At 40.6% G+C, this 23,011-nt stretch overlaps 1 protein-coding gene across 5 annotated transcripts in view; it reads left to right on the top strand.

Annotated features, from left to right (window-relative positions):
- Positions 1–3,147: 3,147 nt before the first annotated feature.
- The window catches only part of FBXO22 (F-box protein 22), a 30,346-nt gene continuing 10,482 nt past the window's right edge, over positions 3,148–23,011 (top strand). The window contains exons 1-5 of one of the 5 annotated variants that reach the window (XM_060154850.1): positions 3,148–3,201; positions 3,727–3,865; positions 14,094–14,181; positions 14,995–15,090; positions 19,092–19,256. In XM_060154850.1, coding sequence (XP_060010833.1) covers positions 14,127–14,181; positions 14,995–15,090; positions 19,092–19,256 — 316 coding nt within the window. In that variant the 5' untranslated portion in view covers positions 3,148–3,201; positions 3,727–3,865; positions 14,094–14,126. Of the gene's footprint in view, positions 3,362–3,726; positions 3,866–14,093; positions 14,182–14,994; positions 15,091–19,091; positions 19,257–23,011 lie in introns of all 5 variants that reach the window. The other 4 variants (XM_060154837.1, XM_060154844.1, XM_060154827.1 and 1 more) reach the window with 4 other exon arrangements.

Genomic DNA, 23,011 nt, shown 5'->3' with positions numbered 1-23,011 from the left:
TACTATGAAGAAGAGCTTGAAGTATAGAGCTTGAAGTTATTTTAAATACTAAGTCATTTTACGTTTCCATTTTATTAACGGGATGTTGCAATCAGTTGTAAACTAATAAACTTATAAAGTGATTGGCACAAAGACTCTTTGAACAAAAACTGCACAGTTAAGTACAAAAAGTATCTAATTTGGAGACCTAAAGTTTTTGCTATAGTCATAACAATGGCTTTTACATTGAAAGACTAATAGGAACTCTACATATATTAATTCTTTTATAAAACCTGACTTAAATCAGTGTACTCTCCATTTTATTGCCTTACCAGAATCAGTCCTGTTGGGTTGGTAGTAGATTTTTTTATATACCCAAATTTGATTTAAAAGTAAACTCTAGTTATTAAGCACTTTTAAAAAGAAATCCAGAAGCACATTTTTTCTGCACAAACCAATTACAAAGTTCAAAAGTGTTTCTTATGCTTTGAGACTCAGTTTTTAACTTTGTAAACCACATCTGAGAGACTTGGCACTTCTGCATTATTGTGTTTAATTTCCTTTTTTTTTTTTTCTATTTTGGTTAAGAAGACGGTAGAAAAAGATTTTCTGGCATTCTTGTTCACTTGGTTACATTTGTATAACGTTATGATCGCCAGTTGCTCAGATAAGTGACAAGGAAGAATTCTTTAAAGCATTAAAGTTCCTTAAACCTAAGGCTAAATCTTGAATACATTATTGAATTCTTTAATATCCTGATGGCTAGCAGATTGACAGCTGCACATTCGGCATGCTTTGTTTGTTTTTTTTTGGTTTTTGGTTTTTTTGGGACTTTATTTTTCATTGCAGATTTATTTGGCAATGTACAGTAAATTTTGTAAACTTGCATCAAGTTTATGAATAAAGAACCATTTAAAAAATAACTTTGTCACTTTTCCCTCATAAAAGATAGTCTTTGCTTCAAGTTTCTACAGGCTGTTGGGTTTCTGGAATAGGATTATATATGGTGGGATGGGGTGAGAGGCTTGAGGGGAAGAGAGGCAGATTGATTTCACAAGAGAAAGCTAGAGAATCCAGAATTGGTGTGTATAGACTTGGAATACTCAGGGCTTCCTCAACCTGTTCCCTCTCCCACACTTATTTTTTAATATAAATTCAAGTGCTACTTTCTTTATGGCTGTCCCTAGTTCTCCAGGTTACAGTAATCTGCTCCCTCTTTAGTATACCGATAGCCTCTTACACAATTGTCAGTTTATCTCACATACAAGAAGTCCAGAGGTAGGAAAATTCTAGGCATGGTACCTCTGCTGCTTTGAGATTTTTCCATGTTGGTTTCATCTTTGGATAGACTGTTGTCTTGGATGTGCAGCCACCTTAATCCATCCAGAGGTAGATAATGGTCCTGTTGTCTAGTGTCTCCTTAGGAAGTGAGGAGCTCTTTAGAAGTCCCCCCCCACCCCCAAAGCATTATTGCCTCTCACTTTTCCTTGGCTAGAACTCGGGCCTGTGTCTACCCCTAAACTAATGGCTGGTGAAAAGAATGAGACCTTCATGATTAATATGGACCAGTGGTTCTCAAGTTATGATTTGGAGAAAGCTGGAGGCTCCTGAGACCCTTCTAGGAGGTTTTTAAGATCAAAACAATTCTCTTAACACTAAAGCATTATTTGCTATTTTCACTCTCATTCTTTTACAAGTGTACAGTGGAGTTTTCCAGAGGCTACGTGATGTGATAGACGTGATATTGCAACAGATTGAATTCAGAAGCAGATCAAGCTGTCTTCTGTTAAGCCAGAAATTAGAGGTTTGCAAGATGTAAAGATGCTACACTTATTCAATATTGGAGGGGGAGAGTGGTGGAGATTTGGTAAAGTTATTTTTTTTCATAAGTTATTTTGTTTATGTGTCATGAATTTTAAGTGAATTAATATTACAATGTTTTAATTAAAAAAAATAAAATTTATTTATTTTTGGCTGCGTTGGGTCCTCGTTGCTGCATGTGGGCTTTCTTTTAGTTGCGGCGAGCAGGGGCTACTCTTCGTTGCGGTCCGTGGACTTCTTGTTGCGGTGGCTTCTCGTTGAGGAGCACCGGCTCTAGGCGCGTGGGCTTCAGTAGTTGTCGCTGGCAGGCTCTAGAGCACAGGCTCAGTAGTTGTGGCACGGGCTTAGTTGCTCAGAGGCGTGTGGGATCTTCCTGGACCAGGGCTTGAACCCGTGTCCCCTGCATTGGCAGGCGGGTTCTTAACCACTGTGCCACCAGGGAAGCCCCCAGTGTTTTAATTTTTTATGTAAATATAAATAGTCATAACCCATCTAAAGAAGCTCTTTAGTGTTGCCAATATTTAAGATTGTGAAGCAGTCCTGAGGCCAAAATGTTTGAGACCAGCTTGTTTAGACCAACCAAATTTACCAGTCAAGAGCTGGGCATCAGATCAGGCCCTTGTTAGCCAGGAAGCGGCAAGAGGAATAGATGTTAGCTGGGGATACAGCAGTATCTGCTGTGCTTACATTCCTTCTATCTGTGATTCTCAAGCTGGGTTTGCATCACGGGAAAGCTTAAATCACAGTAAAGCTGAAACTACGACTGCTGGGCCCCACCCCCAAGTGTTTAAGTAGGCCTGGGGTGAGGACCGAGAATACGCCAAACAGAATTTCTCAGGTGAATCTGATGCTACTAGCAGGGAACTAGTGTTTGGGGGCGTGCTTTCATAGCAATGGTAGGTGCTCTTTAGGCCGTTGAACACATTCAGCACTTGAGGGCTGCACGGTGTTGAATAAAGGTGGTGATTTTCACAATTTATCTTAAAGCAGATACTGCCAGTTCAAAAATTGGACTCATGCGGTTAACAGGCATTGGGACTGTGAAGACCCATTATTTAGTCTGTGCCTTCCAGAACTCATGAATTAGAGAAAGACCTGTACCGACAAAGAAAATACCGCTGCAAGTGCAGTGAGAGGCACAGAAGGAGGTGGATGTGGTTCGACTGTGGAAAGCCTCCTGGAAAGTTCCAGGAGGATTACACGACGCGTGGCCACCACCTCCAAGCACCTGCCGCCGCTCCCAGACCAGCGCCGGAAACGCTTTGGCTTGGAGTCACGTGGGCGCCTCCTCAGCGGCACCACCTCCCCTGACCGGCCGGAAGTGGCGCGCGCGCCTGCTCAGTACGCGCACGGCCCGGCCTACGCCGCTCCCTCGGAGCCGCCGTACTGCTTCCCCGTCGGGTTGGTGAGGCATGGAGCCGGTGGGCGGTGGCGGTGGCGGTGATCGCCGCGGCTCCTCCCCTGCAGACCCGCGAAGCACCTTCGTGTTGAGTAACCTAGCGGAGGTGGTGGAGCGTGTCCTCACCTTCCTGCCCGCCAAGGCGTTGCTGCGGGTGGCCGGGTGAGGGGAGAGGAGGCGGGAGGCTTACCTCGGGACTTGCCTGGGCTGGCGGGGTGGGCGGATACCGTCGGGACCCAGGGATGACCCGGGCTCCCTATCCCTACCCCTGCCCCAGGTGGTGGCCCCATAAGCTAGGTACCCCGGCCGTAGTGCTCCCGGGGACCTTTCCCAGAGGAGCCAGGTTTTCTCTGCCCCCGGCTCTCCCTCCGAACCGGCGCCCGACGCCTCCCCCTCCCGGGGACTTTGGATCCCGCAGGAATCTCCTGCAGTTGCGCTAATGGGTGGTGGGGGCCGGTGGTTTGTGAGCCGCGGGAGAGAGGGAAGTGAACGTCCGTTCACAGCCCTTTGTGCGTTTGCGTCCCCAGCGTGTGTCGCTTATGGAGGGAGTGTGTGCGCAGAGTGTTGCGGACCCATCGGAGTGTGACCTGGATCTCCGCGCGCTTGGCGATTGCCGGCCACCTGGAGGAGCATTGCTTGGTCCGCGTGGTAGCTGAAAAGCTTGAGGTAAGTAAGAAGGGGTGTTGTGTACAGTCCTTTGCAGGGTTGGTGGGTCAGTCGTTGAGAACTAAATGCAACAATTTTGTATATGGCGTTACTTTTTGTAATTTAGGCAGGTTTTTCTCGTGACATGAAAAGATTTTGTAAACATCAGTTTTAATGACTATGTTGTAAGGATGTGCCATGGCTGCTTTGACCGTTCTTCACATATTGGGCACTTTATGTATCCAGATTGCCACTGTTATGAAAATGCTGTTTAGAACCATCCTTTTACCTGCTTTCCTTGTCACTGTTTTGCAGGGGTGGTAACTGAAGGCTCTTTATTGCATAGTGTCACATAAAAATGCCAAGAACCAATACTTAAACCCCAAAATTTCAATCCCTGGTCCTGTTTAAAATTATATGTTTAGTATAATCTAAATTATTAAAAGCAAAAAAGGAAGAACAGAAAAGAAATAAGCCAAAATGCTAGCAACAGTTTCCTTTGGGGGTAGAAGTGTGTGTGTGTGTGTGTGTGTGTGTGTGTGTGTGTGTGTGTATGTACACTGTGTTTTTAAAAACTTTTTCTTTTCCTTCAGATTTTTACCACTGCAAGTATTATTTTTATTTAGCTTTAAAAGTTTATATATTGCAATGGCTGTTAAAGCCAGGCAGACATAGGTGTGAACCCAGCTTTGGCACATACTAGCTGTGTGACTTTGAAAATGTTACCTAAACTCTCTGAGCCTGTAAAATGAAAAGAAAATAATGCCGTTTACACTCTTACAGAGTTGTAAGGATTAAATAATGAAAAGTTAACCCATGTAACATTACCTACAGTGCCAGGAATATAATGTTTTCAATAATTGAAAGTATTATTCTCTATTAATATCATTACTAAAATTCATATACTAATACCCTTAAAGAAATTTATACATTGTAGAAAACTCTAGTGTGGAGACAAAAACATGAAAACCTTGTCCAAATCATTCATGCTCTTTTTCTTTGTGTTTGCCAAATTATCTAGTAGACATGATACTTTATAGCCATAAAGAAAGTTGATTTAGCATTTTTACTAGAAATATTTTAAAATCCACTGAAAATTTTATAAGACATCTTGTCATTTGGAACTTCTTTAAATGAGGTTCTAGTTGTCTTCTATTTTGCTTTGAGAACATTTCATGTTGATGATTGCCACTGTCACTTCTAGTGAGACTTGGGAAGGAAAATTCAGCAGTTGCTTCTCAGTACGTACCAGAAAAGAGAATCATAAAACCTCAGGGTTAGACTTCCAAACTTTAAGAATAGGAAACCCAGGGCCTAAGCACTTCCAGGAGTTATTCTGCTGGTTTATGGCAGAGTCAGCACTAACACCTAAATCTCTTAAATTCTCTCTCCTTTACTCACTATACCCAGCATCACAAACTCAAATGACTCCAGAGTTAGGTAACTCACAGTGGGTGGATGACTCAGTGTGCCATCATAAAAAGTGATAGGGCTATGGCAGACCAGATAGTGCTTGCTTCTCCTTGGCCCCAGTCAAGGGGAATGCAGTCTAATAAGTGTTGCCAGAATGTCTACTTTTTCAAAATAAATCCACATTTTATATAAATATTTTGTGGGAATTTTAAATGTTGGCAACCGAAATACGTGTGTGTGTCTGTCTGCTTTGTTTTCTTCGGGAAAATTAATTATTTTACAATTTAAGTATACTTAACTTACATCACTAAGTTAGTTCCAGATGCACAATATAGTGATTTAATATTTCTATACATTACAGAATGATCGCCATAAGTCTAGTTCTCCTCTGTCACCGTACAGAGTTATTATAATTGATTATATTCCCCATGCTGTACATTTCATCCCTGGGACTCATTTATTCTGTAACAGGGAGGTTGTACCTCTTAATCTCCCTTACCTGTTTTACTCATCCCCCAACTTCCCTCCCCAATGACAACCACCTGTTTATTCTCTATCTATGATTGTTTCTGACTTGTTACATTTGTTCATTTGTTTTGTTTTTTAGATTCCACATATAAGTTAAATCATATGATATTTGCCTTTCTCTGACTTATTTTACTTAGCCTAATACCCTCTAGGTCCATCTGTATTGTCACAAATGGCAAGATTTCATTCTTTTTTTATGGCTGAGTAATATCACATTGTAGGTATACCACATCTTTATCCGTTCATCTATTTGTGGGCACTTAGGTTGCTTCTGTATCTTGGCTATTGTAAATAATGCTGCAGCGCATATATCTATTCAAATTAGTGTTTTTGTTTGTTTTTTGTTTGTTTTTTTTTTCCTCCCAGAAAAATACCCAGAGGTGGTATTGCTGGTCATATGGTAGTTCTGTTTTTAATTTTTTGAGGAACTTTCATACTGTTTTCTACAGTGGCTATATCACTTTACATTCCCATCAACGATGCATGAAGTTACCTTTTCTCTGCATCCTTGCCAACACTTATTGTTTCTTCTCTTTGATAGTACCTATTCTGACTAGTATGAGGTGGTATCTTGTTATGGTTTTGATTTGTACTTCTCTGATGATTAGTGATGTTGAACATCTTTTCATGTGTCTGTTGCTTGTCTGTAAGTCTTCTTTGGAGTCTATGCAGGTTCTCTGCCTTTTTTTATATATAAATAATTTTTATTGAAGTATGGTTGCTTTACTCTGCCTATTTATTAATTGTGTTGTTTGTTTTTTTGGATAAGTTATATGAGTTCTTTGTAGATTTTGGATATTAACCCCCATAAGAGATACATATTGTTTGCAAATATCTTCTCCCATTCAGTAGGCTGCCTTTTGATTTTGTTGATAGTTTCTTTCACTGTGCAAAAGCTTTTTAGTTTGATGTAGTCCCATTTGTTTATTTTTGCTTTTGTTTCCCTTGCCTGAGAACACATATCCAAAAAATATTGTGAAGACTCATGTCAAAGAGTGTACTGCCTATGTTTTCTTCTAGTAATTTTATGGTTTTAGGTATTACATTTAAGTCTTTAATGCCTTTTGAGTTTATTTTTGTGTACAGTGTGAGAAAGTAGTCTAGTTTGATTCTTCTGCATGTAGCTCTTCAGTTTTCCCAACACCATTTATTGAAGAGGCTGTCTTTTCCCCATTGTATATTCTTGCCTCCTTCATCATAGGTGAATTGACTATGTAAGTGTGGGTTTATTTCTGGACTCTATTCTGTTACATTGATCTATGTGTCTGTTTTTGTGCCAGTACCACAGTGTTTTGATTACTGTAGTATAGTTTGAAATCATGGAACGTGATACCTCCAGCCTTGTTCTTTTTTCTCAAGGTGGTTTTGGCTATTCCGGGTCCTTTGTGTTTCCATACAAATTTTAGAATTATTTGTTGTAGTTTTATGAAAATGCCTTTTGGTATTTTCATAGGGATTGCATTGAACCTATAGTACGTTGGGGCGTATGGTCATTTTCACAATATTAATTCTTCAGTTGATGACCAGAGCATATCTTTCCATTTGTGTCATCTTCCGTTTCTTTCATCAGTGTCTTATGATTTTCTGAGTACAGGCCTTTTACCTCCTTGGTTATTTTATTCCTAGGGTTTTTTTATTTAAATTATTTTCTTTATTTTTTTGGCTGCATTGGGTCTTAGTTGAGGCACATGGGATCTTCGTTGAGGCATGAAGGATCTTTCATTGTGGCACACGGTCTCTTCATTACAGCGCTTGGGCTTCTTTCTAGTTGTGGTGGGTGGGCTCTGTAGTTTGCGGCATGTGGGCTCACTCATTGAGGTGTGTGAGTGCAATAGTTGTGGTGTGCGGGCTTAGTTGCCCTGCGGCATGTGGGATCTTAATTCCCCAAACAGGGATCGAACCCACGTTCCCTGTGTTGGAAGGCAGATTCTTTACCACTGGACCACCAGGGAAGTCCCTTTTATTATTTTTTTAATATCTATTATTTAGGCTGCGGCATGTGGGATCTTTGTTGCTGCGTGTGGGATCATTTTAATTGCGGCATGTGGGATCTTTAGTTGCAGCATGCAGGATCTTTAGTTGCAGCATGCTGGCTCTTTTAGTTTGGGCATGCGGGATCTAGCTCCCTGACCAGGGATTGAACCCAGGCCCCCTGCATTGGGAGCTTGGAGTCTTAACTGGACCACCAAGGAAGTCCCAGTTCTTTTTGATATAAATGATGTTTTCTTAATTTCTCTTTCTGATAGTTCTTTGTTAGTGTATAGAAACACAACAGATTTCTGTATATTAATTTTGTATCCTGAAACTACTGAATTCAGTTAATAGCTCTAATATTTTTTTGGTAGTTTCTTTAGGGTATTCTATATATAGTATTATGTTATCTGCAAACAGTGAGAGCTTTACTTCTTCCTTTCCAATTTGGATTCCATTTATTTCTTTTTCTTGTCTGATTGCCATGGCTAGAACTTGCAATACTATGTTGAATGAAAGTGGCGAGAGCGGGCATCCTTGTCTTGTTCCTAATCTTAGAGGAAATGTTTTCTTTCAGCTTCTTACTATTTAGTATGGTGTCTATTTTGTATGATGTTAGCTGTGAGTTTGTCATATATGGCCTATATTATGTAGAGGTATGTTTCCTCTATATCCACTTTCTGGAGTTATTATCATAAATGGATATTGAATTTTGTCAAAAACTTTTTCTGCATTTATTGAGATGATCATATTTTTATTCTTAAGTTTGTTCATGTGGTGTATTACATGGATTGACTTGCAGATATTGAACCATCCTTGCATCCCTGGGATAAATTCCACTTGCTCATGGTGTATAATTCTTTTAATGTATTTGGTGTGCTTATACTTTGTTGAGGAGTTTTGCATCTATGTTCATCAGGGGTATTGGCTTGTAATTTTCCTTTTTTGTGGTGTCTATCTGGTTTTGGTACAGGGTGATGCCTCATAAGAATGAGTTTGGAAGCATTTCTTCCTCTTCTTTTTTTTGGAATAATTTGAGAAGGATAGGTGTTAACTCTAAATGTTCGGTAGAATTCACCCGTGAAGCTCCATGGTCCTGAACTTTTGTTTGGGAGTTTTTAAACTACTGATTCAGTTTCAGTGTTGCTAGTTGGTCTGTTCATATTTTCTGTTTCTTTCTGATTCAGTCTTAGGATATTATATGTTGCTAGAAATTTATCCCTTTCTTCTAGGTTGTCCATTTTATTGGCATGTAATTGGTTTTTGTTTTTTTTGTTTTTTTGTGGTATGCGGGCCTCTCACTGTTGTGGCCTCTCCCGTTGAAGAGCACAGGCTCCAGATGCGCAGGCTCAGCGGCCATGGCTCACGGGCCCAGCTGCTCCGCGGCATGTGGGGTCTTCCCTGACCGGGGCACGAAACCGTGTCCCCTGCATCGGCAGGCAGACTCTCAGCCACTGCGCCACCAGGGAAGCCCATGACATGTAATTGTTGATAGTAATCTCTTCAGATCTTTTGTATTTTTGTGATGTCAGTTGTAACATCTCCTTGATCATTTTATTTTACTGATTTCAGCTCTCTTCTTCTTGATGAGTCTGGCTAAAGGTTTATCTAAATTTTGTTTATCTTTTCACAGAACCAGCTCTTAGTTTCTTTGCTCTTTCCTGTTGTTTTACTGTCTCTATTTCATTTATTTCTGCTCTGAGCTTTATGATTTCTTCTAACTGGGTTTGTGTGTTCTTCTTTTTCTAGTTCCTTTAGGTATAAGGTTAGGTTTTGTACTGAGATTTTTCTTGTATTCTGAGGTAGGCTTGCATTGCTATAAACTTACCTCTTAGAACTGCTTTTGCTGCATCCCACAGATTTTGGATCGTGTTTCCATATTCATTTGTCACCAGGTATATTTTTCTTGTCACCAGGTATTTGATTTCTTCAGTTACCCTTTGGTTACTTAGTCACATATTGTTTGGCCCACCAGTGTTTTTTTGCCATTTTTTTTTCTTGTGGTTAATTTCTAGTCTCATAGTGTCGTGGTCAGAAAGGATGCTGGATGTGATTTCAGTCTTCTTAAATTTATCGAGACTTGTTCTGTGGCCTAGAATGTTATCTACCCTAGAGAGTGTTTGATGTGCACTTGAAAATAATGTGTATTCTGCTGCTTTTGGATGGAATGTTCTATATGTTATAGCTATTAAGTCTGTCTATTGTAATGTATTGTTTAAGGCCAGTGTTTCCTTGTTGATCTTCTCTCTGAATGATCTGTCCATTGATGTAAGTGGGGTGTTAAAGTCCCCTACTATTATTTTGTTACTGGGACTTTCTCCCTTTGTTTCTATTTGGTTTATGTATTTAGGTGCTCCCTTTTTGGGTGCATATATATTTACAATTGTTATATCTTGCTGGATCAATCCATTTATCAAAGTAATGTTACCCAGCTTGCTTTTCATTTCCATTTCCATGGAATACCTTTTTCCATCCCCTTACTTTCAGTGTGTGTGTCTTTAGATCTGAAGTGAGTTTCTTCTAGGCACTATGTATAAGGGTCTTATTTTTTCACCCATTCAGCCAGTCTGTGTCTTTTGATTGGAGCATTTAGTCCGTTTACATTTAAATTAATAATTGATAAGTATGTACTTATTGCTGTTTTGTTCATTGTTTCCAGTTTGCTTTTGTAGTTCTTTTTTGCTTCTTTTGCTTGCCTCCCTTGTGATTTGATGACTATCCTTAGTGTTAGGTTTGGATTCCTTTATCGTGTGTGTGTGTGTGTGTGTGTGTGTGTGTGTGCGTGTGTATCTTTTTTTTTTAATTTGTTTTATTTTATTTTATTGGCTGCGTTTTGGTCTTCTTTGCTGTGTGCAGGCTTTCTCTAGTTGTGGCGAGTGGGGGCTACTCTTTGTTGAGATGCGTGGGCTTCTCATCATGGTGGCTTCTCTTGTTGCGGAGCACGGGCTCTAGGCGTGAGGGCTTCAGTAGTTGTGGCTCACGGGCTCTAGAGTGCAGGCTCAGTAGTTGTGGCTCGCGGGCTTAGTTGCTCTGCGGCATGTGGGATCTTCCCGGACCAGGGCTTGAACCCATGTCCCCTGCATTGGCAGGCGGATTCTTAATCTCTGCGCCACCACGGAAGCCCTGTGTGTGTATCTATTATAGATTTTTGGTTTGTAATTACCTTGAGGTTCATATATAACAGCCCATGTATATATTTGTGATTATTTTAAGTTGATGATTCTTAAGTTCAAACACATTCTAACAAACCTGAATCCACCCCCACCTTTTATTGTTTTTTTTACATTATATTTTCCTTTTTTGTTTGTTTGTTTGTGTCCCTTAACTACTTTTTGTGGATATAGATGATTTTATTACTTTTGTCTTTTAACCTTCCTACTAGATTTTTATATTGCCTAGTGTGGTGTTTTTCTTTTCTGTTTAGAGAAGTCCCTTAAACATTTCTTATAAAGGCTGTTTACAGGTGCTGAACTCTTAGGATTTGCTTGTCTGTAAAACTCTATATCGCTCCTTCAAATCTGAATAATAGCCTTGCCAGATACACTGTTCTTGGTTGTGTATTTTTTCCTTTCATCACATTGAATATATCATGCCATTCCCTTCTGGCCTGCAAAGTGTCTACTGAAAAATTTGCTGACAGTGTTATTGGAATTCCCTTGTACCTAACTAGTTGCTTTTCCCTTGCTCCTTTTAAGCTTCTCTCTTAATCTTTAATTTTTGCCCTTTTAATAACAGTGTGTCTTGGTGTGGACCTCTGAGTTCATCTTGTTTGGGACTGTGCTTCCTGGACCTGGATGTCTGTTTCCTTTCCCAGATTAGGGAGGTTTTTAGCTACTGTTCTTCAAATAAGTTCTCTGCCTCTTTCTCTCTCCTCGACTTCTGGGACCTGTATATTGTAAATGTTAGTACTCTTGATGTTGTCCCAGAGGTTTCTTAAACTATTGTCATTAAAACAATTTTTTTTTTGTTCTGTTCAGCTTGAGTAGTTTGTACTATATATTTTAGTACACTCATCCATTCCTCTGTATCATCTAAGCTACTGTTGATTCTTTCTAGTGTGTTTTTTACTTCAGCTATTGTGTTTTTCAGATCTGTTTGATTCTTCTTTATCACTTACTGTTAAACTTCTCACTGTGTCCGTTCTTTTCCTGATTTCATTGAGCATCTTTGTAATCGTCATCTTGCACTCTTTATCAGGTAGATTGCTTATCTCTCTTCACTTACTTTTTCCTCTGGGATTTTGTCTTGTTCCTTTGTTTGGGACATATTCCTCTGTCACTTCATTTTGCCTGATTTTTCTGTTTTTATTTCTTTGTATTAGGCAGGTCATTTATGCTTCCTGATCTTGGAGAAGTAGGAGATGTCCTGTGGGGCCCAGGAGCACAGTTTCCTCTGGTCACCAGAGCTATATCCTCTAGGGATGCCCCTTAAGTGGGCTGCAAGGGCCCTTCTGCTGTGGCAGGGCTGATTACTGTGGGTGTGCTGGTAGGCAAGGCTGGCCCCCCAGCCTTATTGGCTGCCAGGTGCTCCTCATGTGGAGGCTGCCAGCTGCTGGTGGGTGGGGCTGGGTCCTGGTGAAGTTGGCTGTGTGGCCTGCAGAAGGGGCTGGAGCTGGTGGGTAGGTAAGCCCTCGGCACTAGTAGACTAGAGGGAGGACTCCAAAATGGTGCTAGCCAGCATCAGTGTTTTCCTGCTAGAACAAGTTCCTGTAAATGGCTGCTGCTAGTGTCTCTGTCCCTAGGGAGAGTCCCAGTTGCCTCCTGCCTCTCCAGGAGGCTCTCCAAGATCAGGAAGTATGTCTGACCCAGGCTCCTTTCAAATTACTGCCTCTTAGCTGGGACTCAGGGCATATGAGATTTTGCATGCACCCTCTATGAATAGAGTCTCTGTTTCCTCCAGCCCTCCGGCTCTTCTGTACACAAGCCCCACTGGCCTTCATAGCCAGATGTTCTGGGTCCTCATCTTCGTGGTGCAGGACCCCTGGGCTGGAGAGTCCAATGTGGGGCTCGGATCCCTCACTCCTTGTGGAGACCTCTGCAATTGTGATTATCCTCCCATTTGTAGGTCACCTATTCAGGGGTGTGGGTCTTGACTATACTGTATCTCCAGTTTCCCCCTTCTGCCCTTCTCATGGTGGTTCCTTCTTTATGTCTTTAGTTGTGGAAAATTTTTTCTGCTAGTCTTGAAGTTCTTCTCATCAATAGTTCCTCTATAAATAGTTGTAATTTTAGAGTGCCTGTGGTAGGATGTGAGTCAAGGTCTTATCACTCTGTTATCTTAGCCACTCCTCCCCAAATTATATTCTTTGAAAATGCCTTGTGGACCAAGGAAACTATATCCATAGGTCTTATCCAGCCCTTAAGCGACCTCAGGGTCATCGTTCTATCTCAGTATGTTTTATGAGTTTGTCTATATGGAATCTATTCTGAAACATCTTAACTTTCCGAAATCAACATTTCTTTTTCATTTAGTCAGTGTTGAGGCTTTGCTATATGCTCACTTCTTCATTCCATTTTGATAGTAAAAATCTTTGAAAATAACCAGGTTAGGAGGAAAAATATGTTCACCTTTTCATTTAGTTGAGCCACTTTGCCACTTGTCTGTTACGAATTTTGGTGGAAAACAAATAAGCCCAAGTTGTAAGGGCTTACAGCCCTCCCTTGTAAGTGGAGATAAGACACAAACAAGAATGACTGGGATGTCAGGGATGTTGCATGTGAGGTCAGAGGTCCTAAGGAAGTCTAGGAAAAGGTTTTATAGAGGGTCTGGCACTTAACGCTGTTTCTTAAGGGAAACAATCTTAAATCAAGTACAAAAGGAAGAGAGCTGCAGAAGAATATATACAGAAGCGGGCTTGTCTGGATAGTAGTGAGCAATAGATTCCTGTAGGAAACTAGTTGGCAAGCTGGAAGTGAAGACCTGGATTGTTTAATTCGGTAGGCAATGAAAAGAGGAATGATACGGTCTGTATACCTTCCCTCTGTTGCTGAGATGTTTCTGTTGCTGTGGTACCTGTTCACATAAAGCAAGTGGAATCTTTTGCTGGTACTTAATGTTTTTGTTTAAGAGCTTAAATTATTGTGAAAATGAACTTCTTGAGTCAAGCTGGAATGAGTTTGACTTGTAGAAATAATAGATGCTCAACAAATGAATGAACTGAAAATGAAAGCTCATGAGTGAAAAATGAGTGAGAAATGGATCGACTCAGAATGCCAATACTGACCTGAAGGGAGGGTAGGGCAACAGTAGTTTGGACCAGGGCAGAACTTTAAGGGACCACAAAAGCATTCATAGATTTGTGTGATCAGGTTCTGATTTTTTTTTTTTTCCTTTGCAGAATGTCCATATCTTACCACAGACAGTTCTTTACATGGCTGATTCAGAAACTTTCATTAGTCTGGAGGAGTGTCGTGGCCATAAGAGAGGTGAATATCAAAGGAAAAAGTTTTGGATTTTTTTTTTTTGTTCCCTGTGTACATCTTTTTGGAGATAAATACTATTCTCATTCTGAGAGTTACTGACTTTCTGAGGCTATGGGCCTACTCCCTGGAGAATGCATGAATATGCTGTCTTTGAACTTTGAGAAGCCCTTTTGCTTTGAAGATTGATTTCTAAACCTTGTGGTACAATCGAAACAAATTCTTTACTTTAGTAAGGTGTTTTTTTCTTTTTGAAATACTTGAATCCTCCAGGCACTTCTTTTTACTATTAAAACAGGATGTCTTTGGGTATTCAAGCCTTTTATTGTATTGGATGACCATTTACCAAGGTTATCTGTAGATACTGTGCATTCTTGGCTTGCTAAACGAAGAAGCAGACTCTATCCCATGTTGGGCACACTGAGGCCCAGAGTTAGACTTGGATAGTGGATTATCATTGTCTGATTTGAATCCAGGTGACAGTGTGGTAGAAAAGTCATTATGCTTTAATATCAGCTGAACAGAAAGGTATAATAGTAAATCTGAAAATCAGCTGCTGCTGCTGCTGTCATTGAGGCAGAAGCAGTATGTGAACAAGTAGAAGAAGGCAAACTGGCAATGTTTAAGGTCAGATTTAGAATTTAACGTATAAAACAAGGGCTCAAAACAGAAAAACTTTTTTGTTTTTAATCAAAGTTTTTAGACTTCCTTGTAAAGTGTTCTCGTGTAAAATAATTTAATATTTGCTTTTTTTCCCCCTTCCTCATCAAATTTGACCTTAAATGGATGACATTGAATAATTTTCCTGTGTTATTACAGCCAGGAAAAGAACTTCTATGGAAGCAGCATTTGCCCTTGAGAAGCTGTTCCCAAAACAATGCCAAGTCCTTGGGATTGTGACCCCAGGGATTGTAGGTGAGAGAATACCAACTTGATTTCCTTGCTTTGCATTAATGTGGGGTCCTATAGATTGGTGGGTTATTTGTAGCTTAACAGCATGTTTATATTTTTGGCCATCCAAAGTACAATAAAGTTGGTCATATATACCATCGTATTATATTTCACTTATATTAATTTTCCTTAGGTTATTGTGGTTAATATTTCAAATCTCAGGGCTGTCCATGCAAACCAAATCTAATTCATATCTTTCCAGGAGCCATTCATAAGAGGACAGAGATCTCATTCTTCCTTTCTACAAACTGGGAAGTATTAGCAAGCATTCTTACTTTTGTCAGTTCAGCCAGAACTGTTTCTGGTGGATGGGGTGAGGTAGGGCTGGGATCAGGAGCTGCAGTAGGCCTTACTAGGAAACTTCTCTTTCTCTGCTTGGCTGCCACTGTTTGAAGTTTATAGCAGGAACTTTCCAAGTTTGCTACTGGTGAATTTTTGCTCGTTTTAATTATTTTGACTTCTGTATCTAATGGGGGGAGCGAGATCCTGTTAAAGCTGTCATGGTGCAGTGGTTCGCATCCCTAGATTGGGATCCCAGCTGTACCACTTTAGTATCGGTATGACTTTGGGCGAGTTAGCTGACCTCATGGGGCTTCAGTTTCCCTATCTATTACATGGGGGTGATTGATAGTACCTTCTTCAGAGGGTTTGAGGATTAAATGAGTTAGCATATGTACAGCATTTAGAATAAAGATATGCAATAAGTGGTAACTAAATGTTAGCTATTATGATTTCTTGTTGCACTCCGTAAATGGCATTTTTAATCTTCACTGAGAGACTTTTGATTGGAATTTAGGAGTCTTGTACAATGAACTACAAAGGATTTCAAGTGTTTACAGATGAATAAGGGTAAATGTATGGTTGATGGGGGACTGTTTCATCCCTCCTGCTATCAGCTCCCACCCCTATACTATTATATCAGCCCCATCACCACAAATTTTGTTTCTCATTGGATTAAAAAAAATGACGGCAGTGACTGATTTTCTTTTAACTTTCGAATTTTCCTTAAATGAGTGATCTAGTTTTTACCATTATTAGTTATTAACAAATGCTTCTATAGAAACATAGCTTTCATTTCTTACATCATTTGGTTAGACCTCCCCACCCTACACTCTGTGGCGTCCTCAAAGCATGACTAAGGTTCTCCTCTTTAAAATTTCAGCTGGGGGTTAGGGACAGGAGAGGGCAGGCCAACCTGGGCAACACTCTTGCCTCCATGACCCCATAGTGAGGGGTGGGCAGTCTACCTGAAGCCTTCCTCTCATGTTTGCCATGTTTCAGAGCAGTTGGTCATCTTTCTAAGTTCTCTTAACGATCTTCATGTCGGGAGTGAGTATCATTCCAACTCCCTTTAGTCGGGACCTGTCCTCTTGTGTTTTCTTGGACCTACTCCTTACCCTTCTTATTGATTCTTGTTCCCACAGCTGAGCACTTTCTTTGTTCCACATATGTCACAGAAAAACTTCCACCAAGACAGTTGATTGGATTCCTTTTTCTTAGGCCACAGTTAGTGATTATTTCTAAAATAGCCATTGGCTACTAACCCATCTTCCTTCTTTAGGTTGGGAAAATTTCAAGTTTGAGAATTTGTTCATTTTTATATATACAGAGATCATTTTCTTTCTTAATTGAGGTAAACTTTACTTACAGTGAAATGCACAATTCTGAGTGTACAGTTTAATGAGTTTTTTTTTTGTTTTGCGGTACGCGGGCCTCTCACTGCTGTGGCCTCTCCTGTTGTGGAGCACAGGCTCTGGACGCGCAGGCTCAGCGGCCATGGCTCACGGGCCCGGCCACTCCGCAGCATGTGGGATCTTCCCGGACCGGGGCACGAACCTGCATCCCCTGCGTCGGCAGGCTGACTCTCAACCACTGCGCCACCGGGGAAGCCCCAGTTTAATGAGTTTTGACAAATTCATATCCTGGTGAAACTGACATGCTAGTCAATATTTAGTATGTTTCCATCACCCCAGGAAGTTCCCTCATGCCCTCTTCCTGCCATTCCCTACTTCCATAGGAAACCCCAGTTCCAGTTTCAGTGACCATAGGTTAGTTTGGCCTGTTGTTGAATGTAATATAAATGGAATCATGTTATATACTCTCTTTATCTTGGCTCTTTCACTCAACATAAATATTTTTAACAACATAATATTTTTGAGACTCATGTTATTTTGCATATGAGTAATTCATTAAAAAAAATTCTAGAGTAGTATTCTGTGACTTAACTTGAATTAATTTTTGTGTATGGTATAAGGTAGGTTCAGGGTTAATTTTTTTTCATATGTTTATCTAGGTATTCCAGTGCCATTTGTTGAAGACTTCTCTTCCTCATTAAATTGTCTCAGCACCTTTGTCAAAAATAATTGGCTGTATGTTTGTGGGTCTGTTTCTGGATTTGATTCTGTTCCTTTGATTTATTTGTGTATCCTTAAGCCAGAGTCATATTACTGTAGGTCTTGATGTTCTTTTTAAAGATTGATTTCCATAGATCTTGATGTCCTTCTTTTTAAAAATTGCTCTGGCTATCTAGGTCCTTTGCATTTCCACATATATTTTAGAAGCATCCTGTCAATTTCTATAACAAAGCCTATTGGCTTTTAATTCGGATTGTCTTGAGGCCTGCTATGGACAAAAAAAATTGCTTTTATGTTTTGATATTTTTTTGTAGAAGAGGGCCTGATAATAAACTCTGAAATTTTATTTTCATGTTTTTAAATTCAGAATATGTTATGTGGGGTTTGATTAGATTCTGAAATTTTCTCTTTGAAAATTTTTTTTCCATTTTGTTCTATCTTTGGTTTCTAAAAGGCTTATTAACACTTTTTTTTAAGAGTTTCTTTTTTATACTAGTAAGAGCCATTTACTGTTTTTAAAAAAAAGTAAAGGAAAATTAGAAAAGCAAAAAAGAAAAAAGTTAAGCTACGTTAAGCTTTAAGTAGAGTTAACCACTCTGTTAATTTTATGATGCATAACCTTCCAGACTTTTGGTATGTAGTACAGAGTATAGATACAGATAGGTGTGTAGTATAGATATATGTATATATGTGTGTATATGTATGTGCGTGCATAAAATATGTATTTATATATTTATATAAAATACAGTTTTCAGTGAACTTGTAATCTGCAGTATTTGTATTGGTCTGCCAGGGCAGCCATAACAAAATACTATAGACTGGATGGCTTAAACAACAGAAATTTATTTTCTCACATTTCTGGAGTCTGGAAGTCCAAGGTGTTGGCATTTTTCCTTTCTTCTGAGGCTTCATTCTTTGGCTTACATACAGCCACGTGCCTTCTCACTGGGTCCTCACATAGCTTTTTCTCTTTTCTCTGTATGCCTTCATCTCTGATGTTTCTTCCTCTTCTTGAAAGGACACCAATCTTACTGGATTAGGGCCTGACCCTTGTGACCTCATTTAACCTTAATTGCCTCTTTATTTAAAGGCCTTATCTCCAAATACAGTTATATATATATATGTGTGTGTGTATTTCAATTCTACATACACACAACATATATAGTGTATATAATTGTCAAATATTCTATGATAAATTTTACAAGTAGAATTGCTGTGAAGATGTAGTTACTACCCTCCCCCAACTTTTTATTTAGAAAAGCTTCAAACCTATAGAAAAGGGAAAAGAATAATAGAATAGTACAATAAACACCCATATATCCTTCATCTAGATTCACTGTTGTAAAAAATTTTGCAACATTTGCTTTTTCTGTCTTTGTTTATGAAAACATTTCTTTCTGAACAATTTGAAAGTAAATTTTAGGCATCATGACCTTATACCTCTAAAAATTTCAAAGCTGAGAAACTCTTATTCAGATAGTGGCCTGTTACCTTATTGATTATGTTAGTGACCTAAACTGAAGTTACCTAGGTGTGGCTGGGTAATTTACACCAGATGAAACTTCTGTTTTTATTGAATCTGTTCACAAAACTGTTTAACTTTTTTCCTAGTGACGCCAATGGGATCAAGTAGCAATCCACCTCAGGAAATAGAAATTGGAGAATCTGGTTTTGCTCTGTTATTTCCTCAAATTGAAGGAATAAAAATAAAACCCTTTCATTTTATTATGGATCCAAAGAAATTAACACTAGAAAGGCATCAACTCACTGAAGTAGGTAAGTTGTTATTATTTACCATTAATTGCCCGTATTGTTGATCGATTTTGTTTGTTACTTTGAGAGAGTCTGAATTAAGTACACGTTACTGCAGATGTGGATAATTCAAATTAGTGATTAACAGAGGCTAGTGCAATATTGTTTTTGGTAGAATGGATTTACTTTTTAAATTATTTTACTTACATTAAAGCCTGAGAGAACCAGAGATGAATTTTCCATAAATACTCTGTTGATAATAAACTTACTTGTATTTAATTCTGAATTTTGAAGGATTTCTTCCTCTTTGAACATTTTCTATTTTTTTTAAAATTATTTGGCCGTGTTGGGTCTTCGTTGCTGCGCGTGGGCTTTCTCTAGTTGCGGCGAGCAGGGCCTACACTTCATTGCAGTGCGCAGGCTTCTCATTGCGGTGCGCAGGCTTCTCATTGCGGTGGCCTCTCTCATTGTGGAGCACCGGCTCCAGGCGCGCGGGTTTCAGTAGTTGTGGCTCGCAGACTCCAGAGCGCAGGCTTAGCAGTTGTGGCTCACGGGCCTAGTTGCTCCGCAGCATGTGGGATCTTCCTGGACCAGGGCTCGAACCCGTGTCCCCTGAATTGGCAGGCGGATTCCCAACCACCGCACCACCAGGGAAGCCCTTAAACATTTTCTTATCATTTTGCCCTATTTTGTTTTTTGAAGCTGAAAAGTTTAAGGTTTTATTTCTCTTTTATGCTAGTAATAAGCATTTGTTTTTTCAAAAATTAAAAGATACAGGTTAGTTCAATATTGACTAATTAGAAAGACGGGAATAAGTGTAACGAACTTGGTAAGTTTTAGAAATAGTGTAAGTTAAGGCAGAGTATATCCAACAACGGTTTAGTAGGATATATCAGGCAGGAAGCTTGGCTGGAGTAGACAGGTCATGCATGAGGTGATTTTTTTTTTTTTTTGCGGTACGCGGGCCTCTCACTGTTGTGGCCTCTCCCGTTGCGGAGCACAGGCTCCGGATGCGCAGGCTCAGCAGCCACGGCTCACAGGCCCAGCCGCTCCGTGGCATGTGGGATCTTCCCGGACCAGGGCACGAACCTGTGTCCCCTGCATCAGCAGGCGGACTCTCAACCACTGCGCCACCAGGGAAGCCCCATGAGGTGATTTTGAAGAGGTAAAGGGTTAGCTCAGTTTCTAAGCTCTGATAAGAAAGCTTAATTTAATATAGTAAGCAACAAACTAATTATTCAAGCAAAGCAGTGTTAAGGCCTTGCATCTACCTCTGCAGATGAACTGATTGGGGTTAACTTGTTAGAGAAGCTTGTTTGGCCTTTGACTCAGTGCTTTTGCTGAAGGTCATATTGCCAAGCCTCCTCTGTACTGTCTTTTGGGGTCCAGAAGTAAGTGTGGTGCCTCCTGGGCATGCTCCCCTCTGCCCTATAGCAACCTGGGGGATCCATGATTGAGGTCCTCATGGTATGCTTGAAGCTAGAAGCCTAGTTTTGTCCATTTACAAGAAAGACCCAAAATCTTGAGTGGAAGGAACCATCTATTTTATGATAAAATAGTTATTAGATTTGTTTTAGACCTTGTTTGCATTATAGTGCTAAATAAGTACAGGAATCAGAAAACTGAAATGAAAAAGAGCCCCACGTTTTTCTGCTGTGTGAAGCGTTTTTATTGGTGTCCTTTCCCTAAGCTGTTTGCTGTCAACAAGTCTGGCTTATTCCAAGGCATCATTTTCATCCTGTTCGTGGCCTTCTGGAAATTGAGGCTTTGCCTAGATTGAGATGATAATCTCTATTCTTTCCATACTATTTTCTTCACTTCTAAAATTGGACCATTGTCTTTTATGTGGACGAGAAGATGGAGGCCTCTGAGGTGGGCAAGGAGTGAGTGTTTGGAGCCTGTGGGACGTGCCTTCTCCACAGAGTCCCAGCCTGCACTCCTGAACCAGACACCCGGAGCAACTCTTACCTATGTTCCATGACAGTGGAAGGCACCCCGTTCCTGGTAGTGTCCCTCAGGCTCGGCACACTTTCTCTGTAAAGGCCAGATAGTGAATATTACAGGTTTTGCCAGTGATACAGCCTCAGTTGCATCTATTCAACTCTGCCGTTGGGAGTGCAGAAGCAGCTATAGACAGTACATAAAAAATCAGCTTTGTTCCAATAAAACTTTATACAAAAGCAGGGATGCCGGATTTGGCCCCTGGGCTGTGGTCTGTCTTCCCCTGCGTTGTAGACTTGGCCACTCTGACTAGAAGGTGGTGTGTGAGCAAACAAAGCAGCTCGGCCTCCTGTGAAATAGGCAGTGCCTCTGTGCGCAGGGACCTCGTGTGTGATATTATAGTTTTTCCAGACCCTGTGTATAGGGAGTGTCGTAATCGGACCCACTGTCACGGTATGTATAAATTTATATATATACATACACACGCACACTTTCTTTTATATTCTTTTTGAAGAACTTACCAAACTGGTGCATTTCTTAAACAAGGCATAGGTTGTTTTAAAGTCTGAATGGTATCCTGTGTTAAAAATAGTCTCTGGAATGAAAAAAAAAATATATATATATATATATGTGTGTGTGTGTATGTGTATGTGGGCTAGCACTTAATTCTTAAGGAGTAAAGGCAAAAATACCTCTGTTCCCTAAGTGCCATAAAAGCCAATGTCCATTCATTCAAAAATTGTTCACGTGCATGTCATATGCCAGTCCCTGTATGTGTGGGGCTCTGGAGATGCTTGTTGGAGACACACTGTCCTGCCTCTTGGAGCTTCCAGTCTAGCAGGCCAGGCCGACTTTGAATACAGTACCACAGATGTGTAAGTGTTACCAAGTAGAAGAGGTGCTAGGAAGCGTAATCATGGACTTAATCCACTCTGGGGTGTTGGGAAAGTGACATTTGGGCAGAGCGCTGGGTAGAAGTGAACTAGAGTGGGGAGAGGTCCCTCAGATGTGGAGTCAGGAAGAGTATCGTAGGAGTACTGTACCTTCTTTCCAGCTTACTGACAAAAATAGATGAAAGGACAGGACATAGAAAGGGCCTGGCACGTCACCTTCAGGATTTAGGTGCTGTGGATTCACCGGCTCATAGGAAATGTAAGGAGTTCCAGCGTATCTGGAGAGTGGTGGGTGTGAAGAGGGGTGTGGTGTGAGGTAGAGCTGGGATGCAGGGTGGGGCCGCTCAGCACTGAGGATCTTGACGTGTCCAAGGGCAGCGGAAGCCGAAGCCGGAATTCTAAACTAAGGAGTGGCACAACTGATGGGTGTTTGGAAAATGCCCCTCTGGCTGTGGTGTGATGGCTTTGGAGGAACACAAGAGGGGAGGCAGGGAGAACGGGGGCTGTTGTGGCTATTGCAGTGGTGTTGTAGAGACATGGGCGGATTCAAGATGAAGTTCCCACGTGAGTCCACAGGGTGAGGTGATGGGTTAAAACGTTGTGGGGTGAGAATGAGGACCATGGCAGTGTTGTCACCGAGGTTTCTGCCAGGGCAGGTGCGCAGTACCTTCTCCTTGAGGTAAGGAATAGACGGGGGCGCAGGTTGGAGGAGTCAGATGATCAGTTCTGGGTTGGACACATTGAATTTGAGATGGGGACATTGATTAGACAGTTGAATATGTGGGTCTGGAGCTCAGGAGAATGGTCTCGACCACAGATACAAATTTAGGAATATCAGGTAATTAATGGTTGTTGTTCGGGTCCTTCCTGCTTACTTCATTTTGGTCTTCTGATGACTACTCTGCCAACAACTGAGAGGTGTAAAAACTAAATTTTAATTATTTG

The sequence above is a fragment of the Lagenorhynchus albirostris genome, chromosome 1, assembly GCF_949774975.1.
Source record: "Lagenorhynchus albirostris chromosome 1, mLagAlb1.1, whole genome shotgun sequence".
Lineage (NCBI taxonomy): Eukaryota > Metazoa > Chordata > Mammalia > Artiodactyla > Delphinidae > Lagenorhynchus > Lagenorhynchus albirostris.
This window is presented reverse-complemented; position numbering and strand designations above follow the sequence as displayed.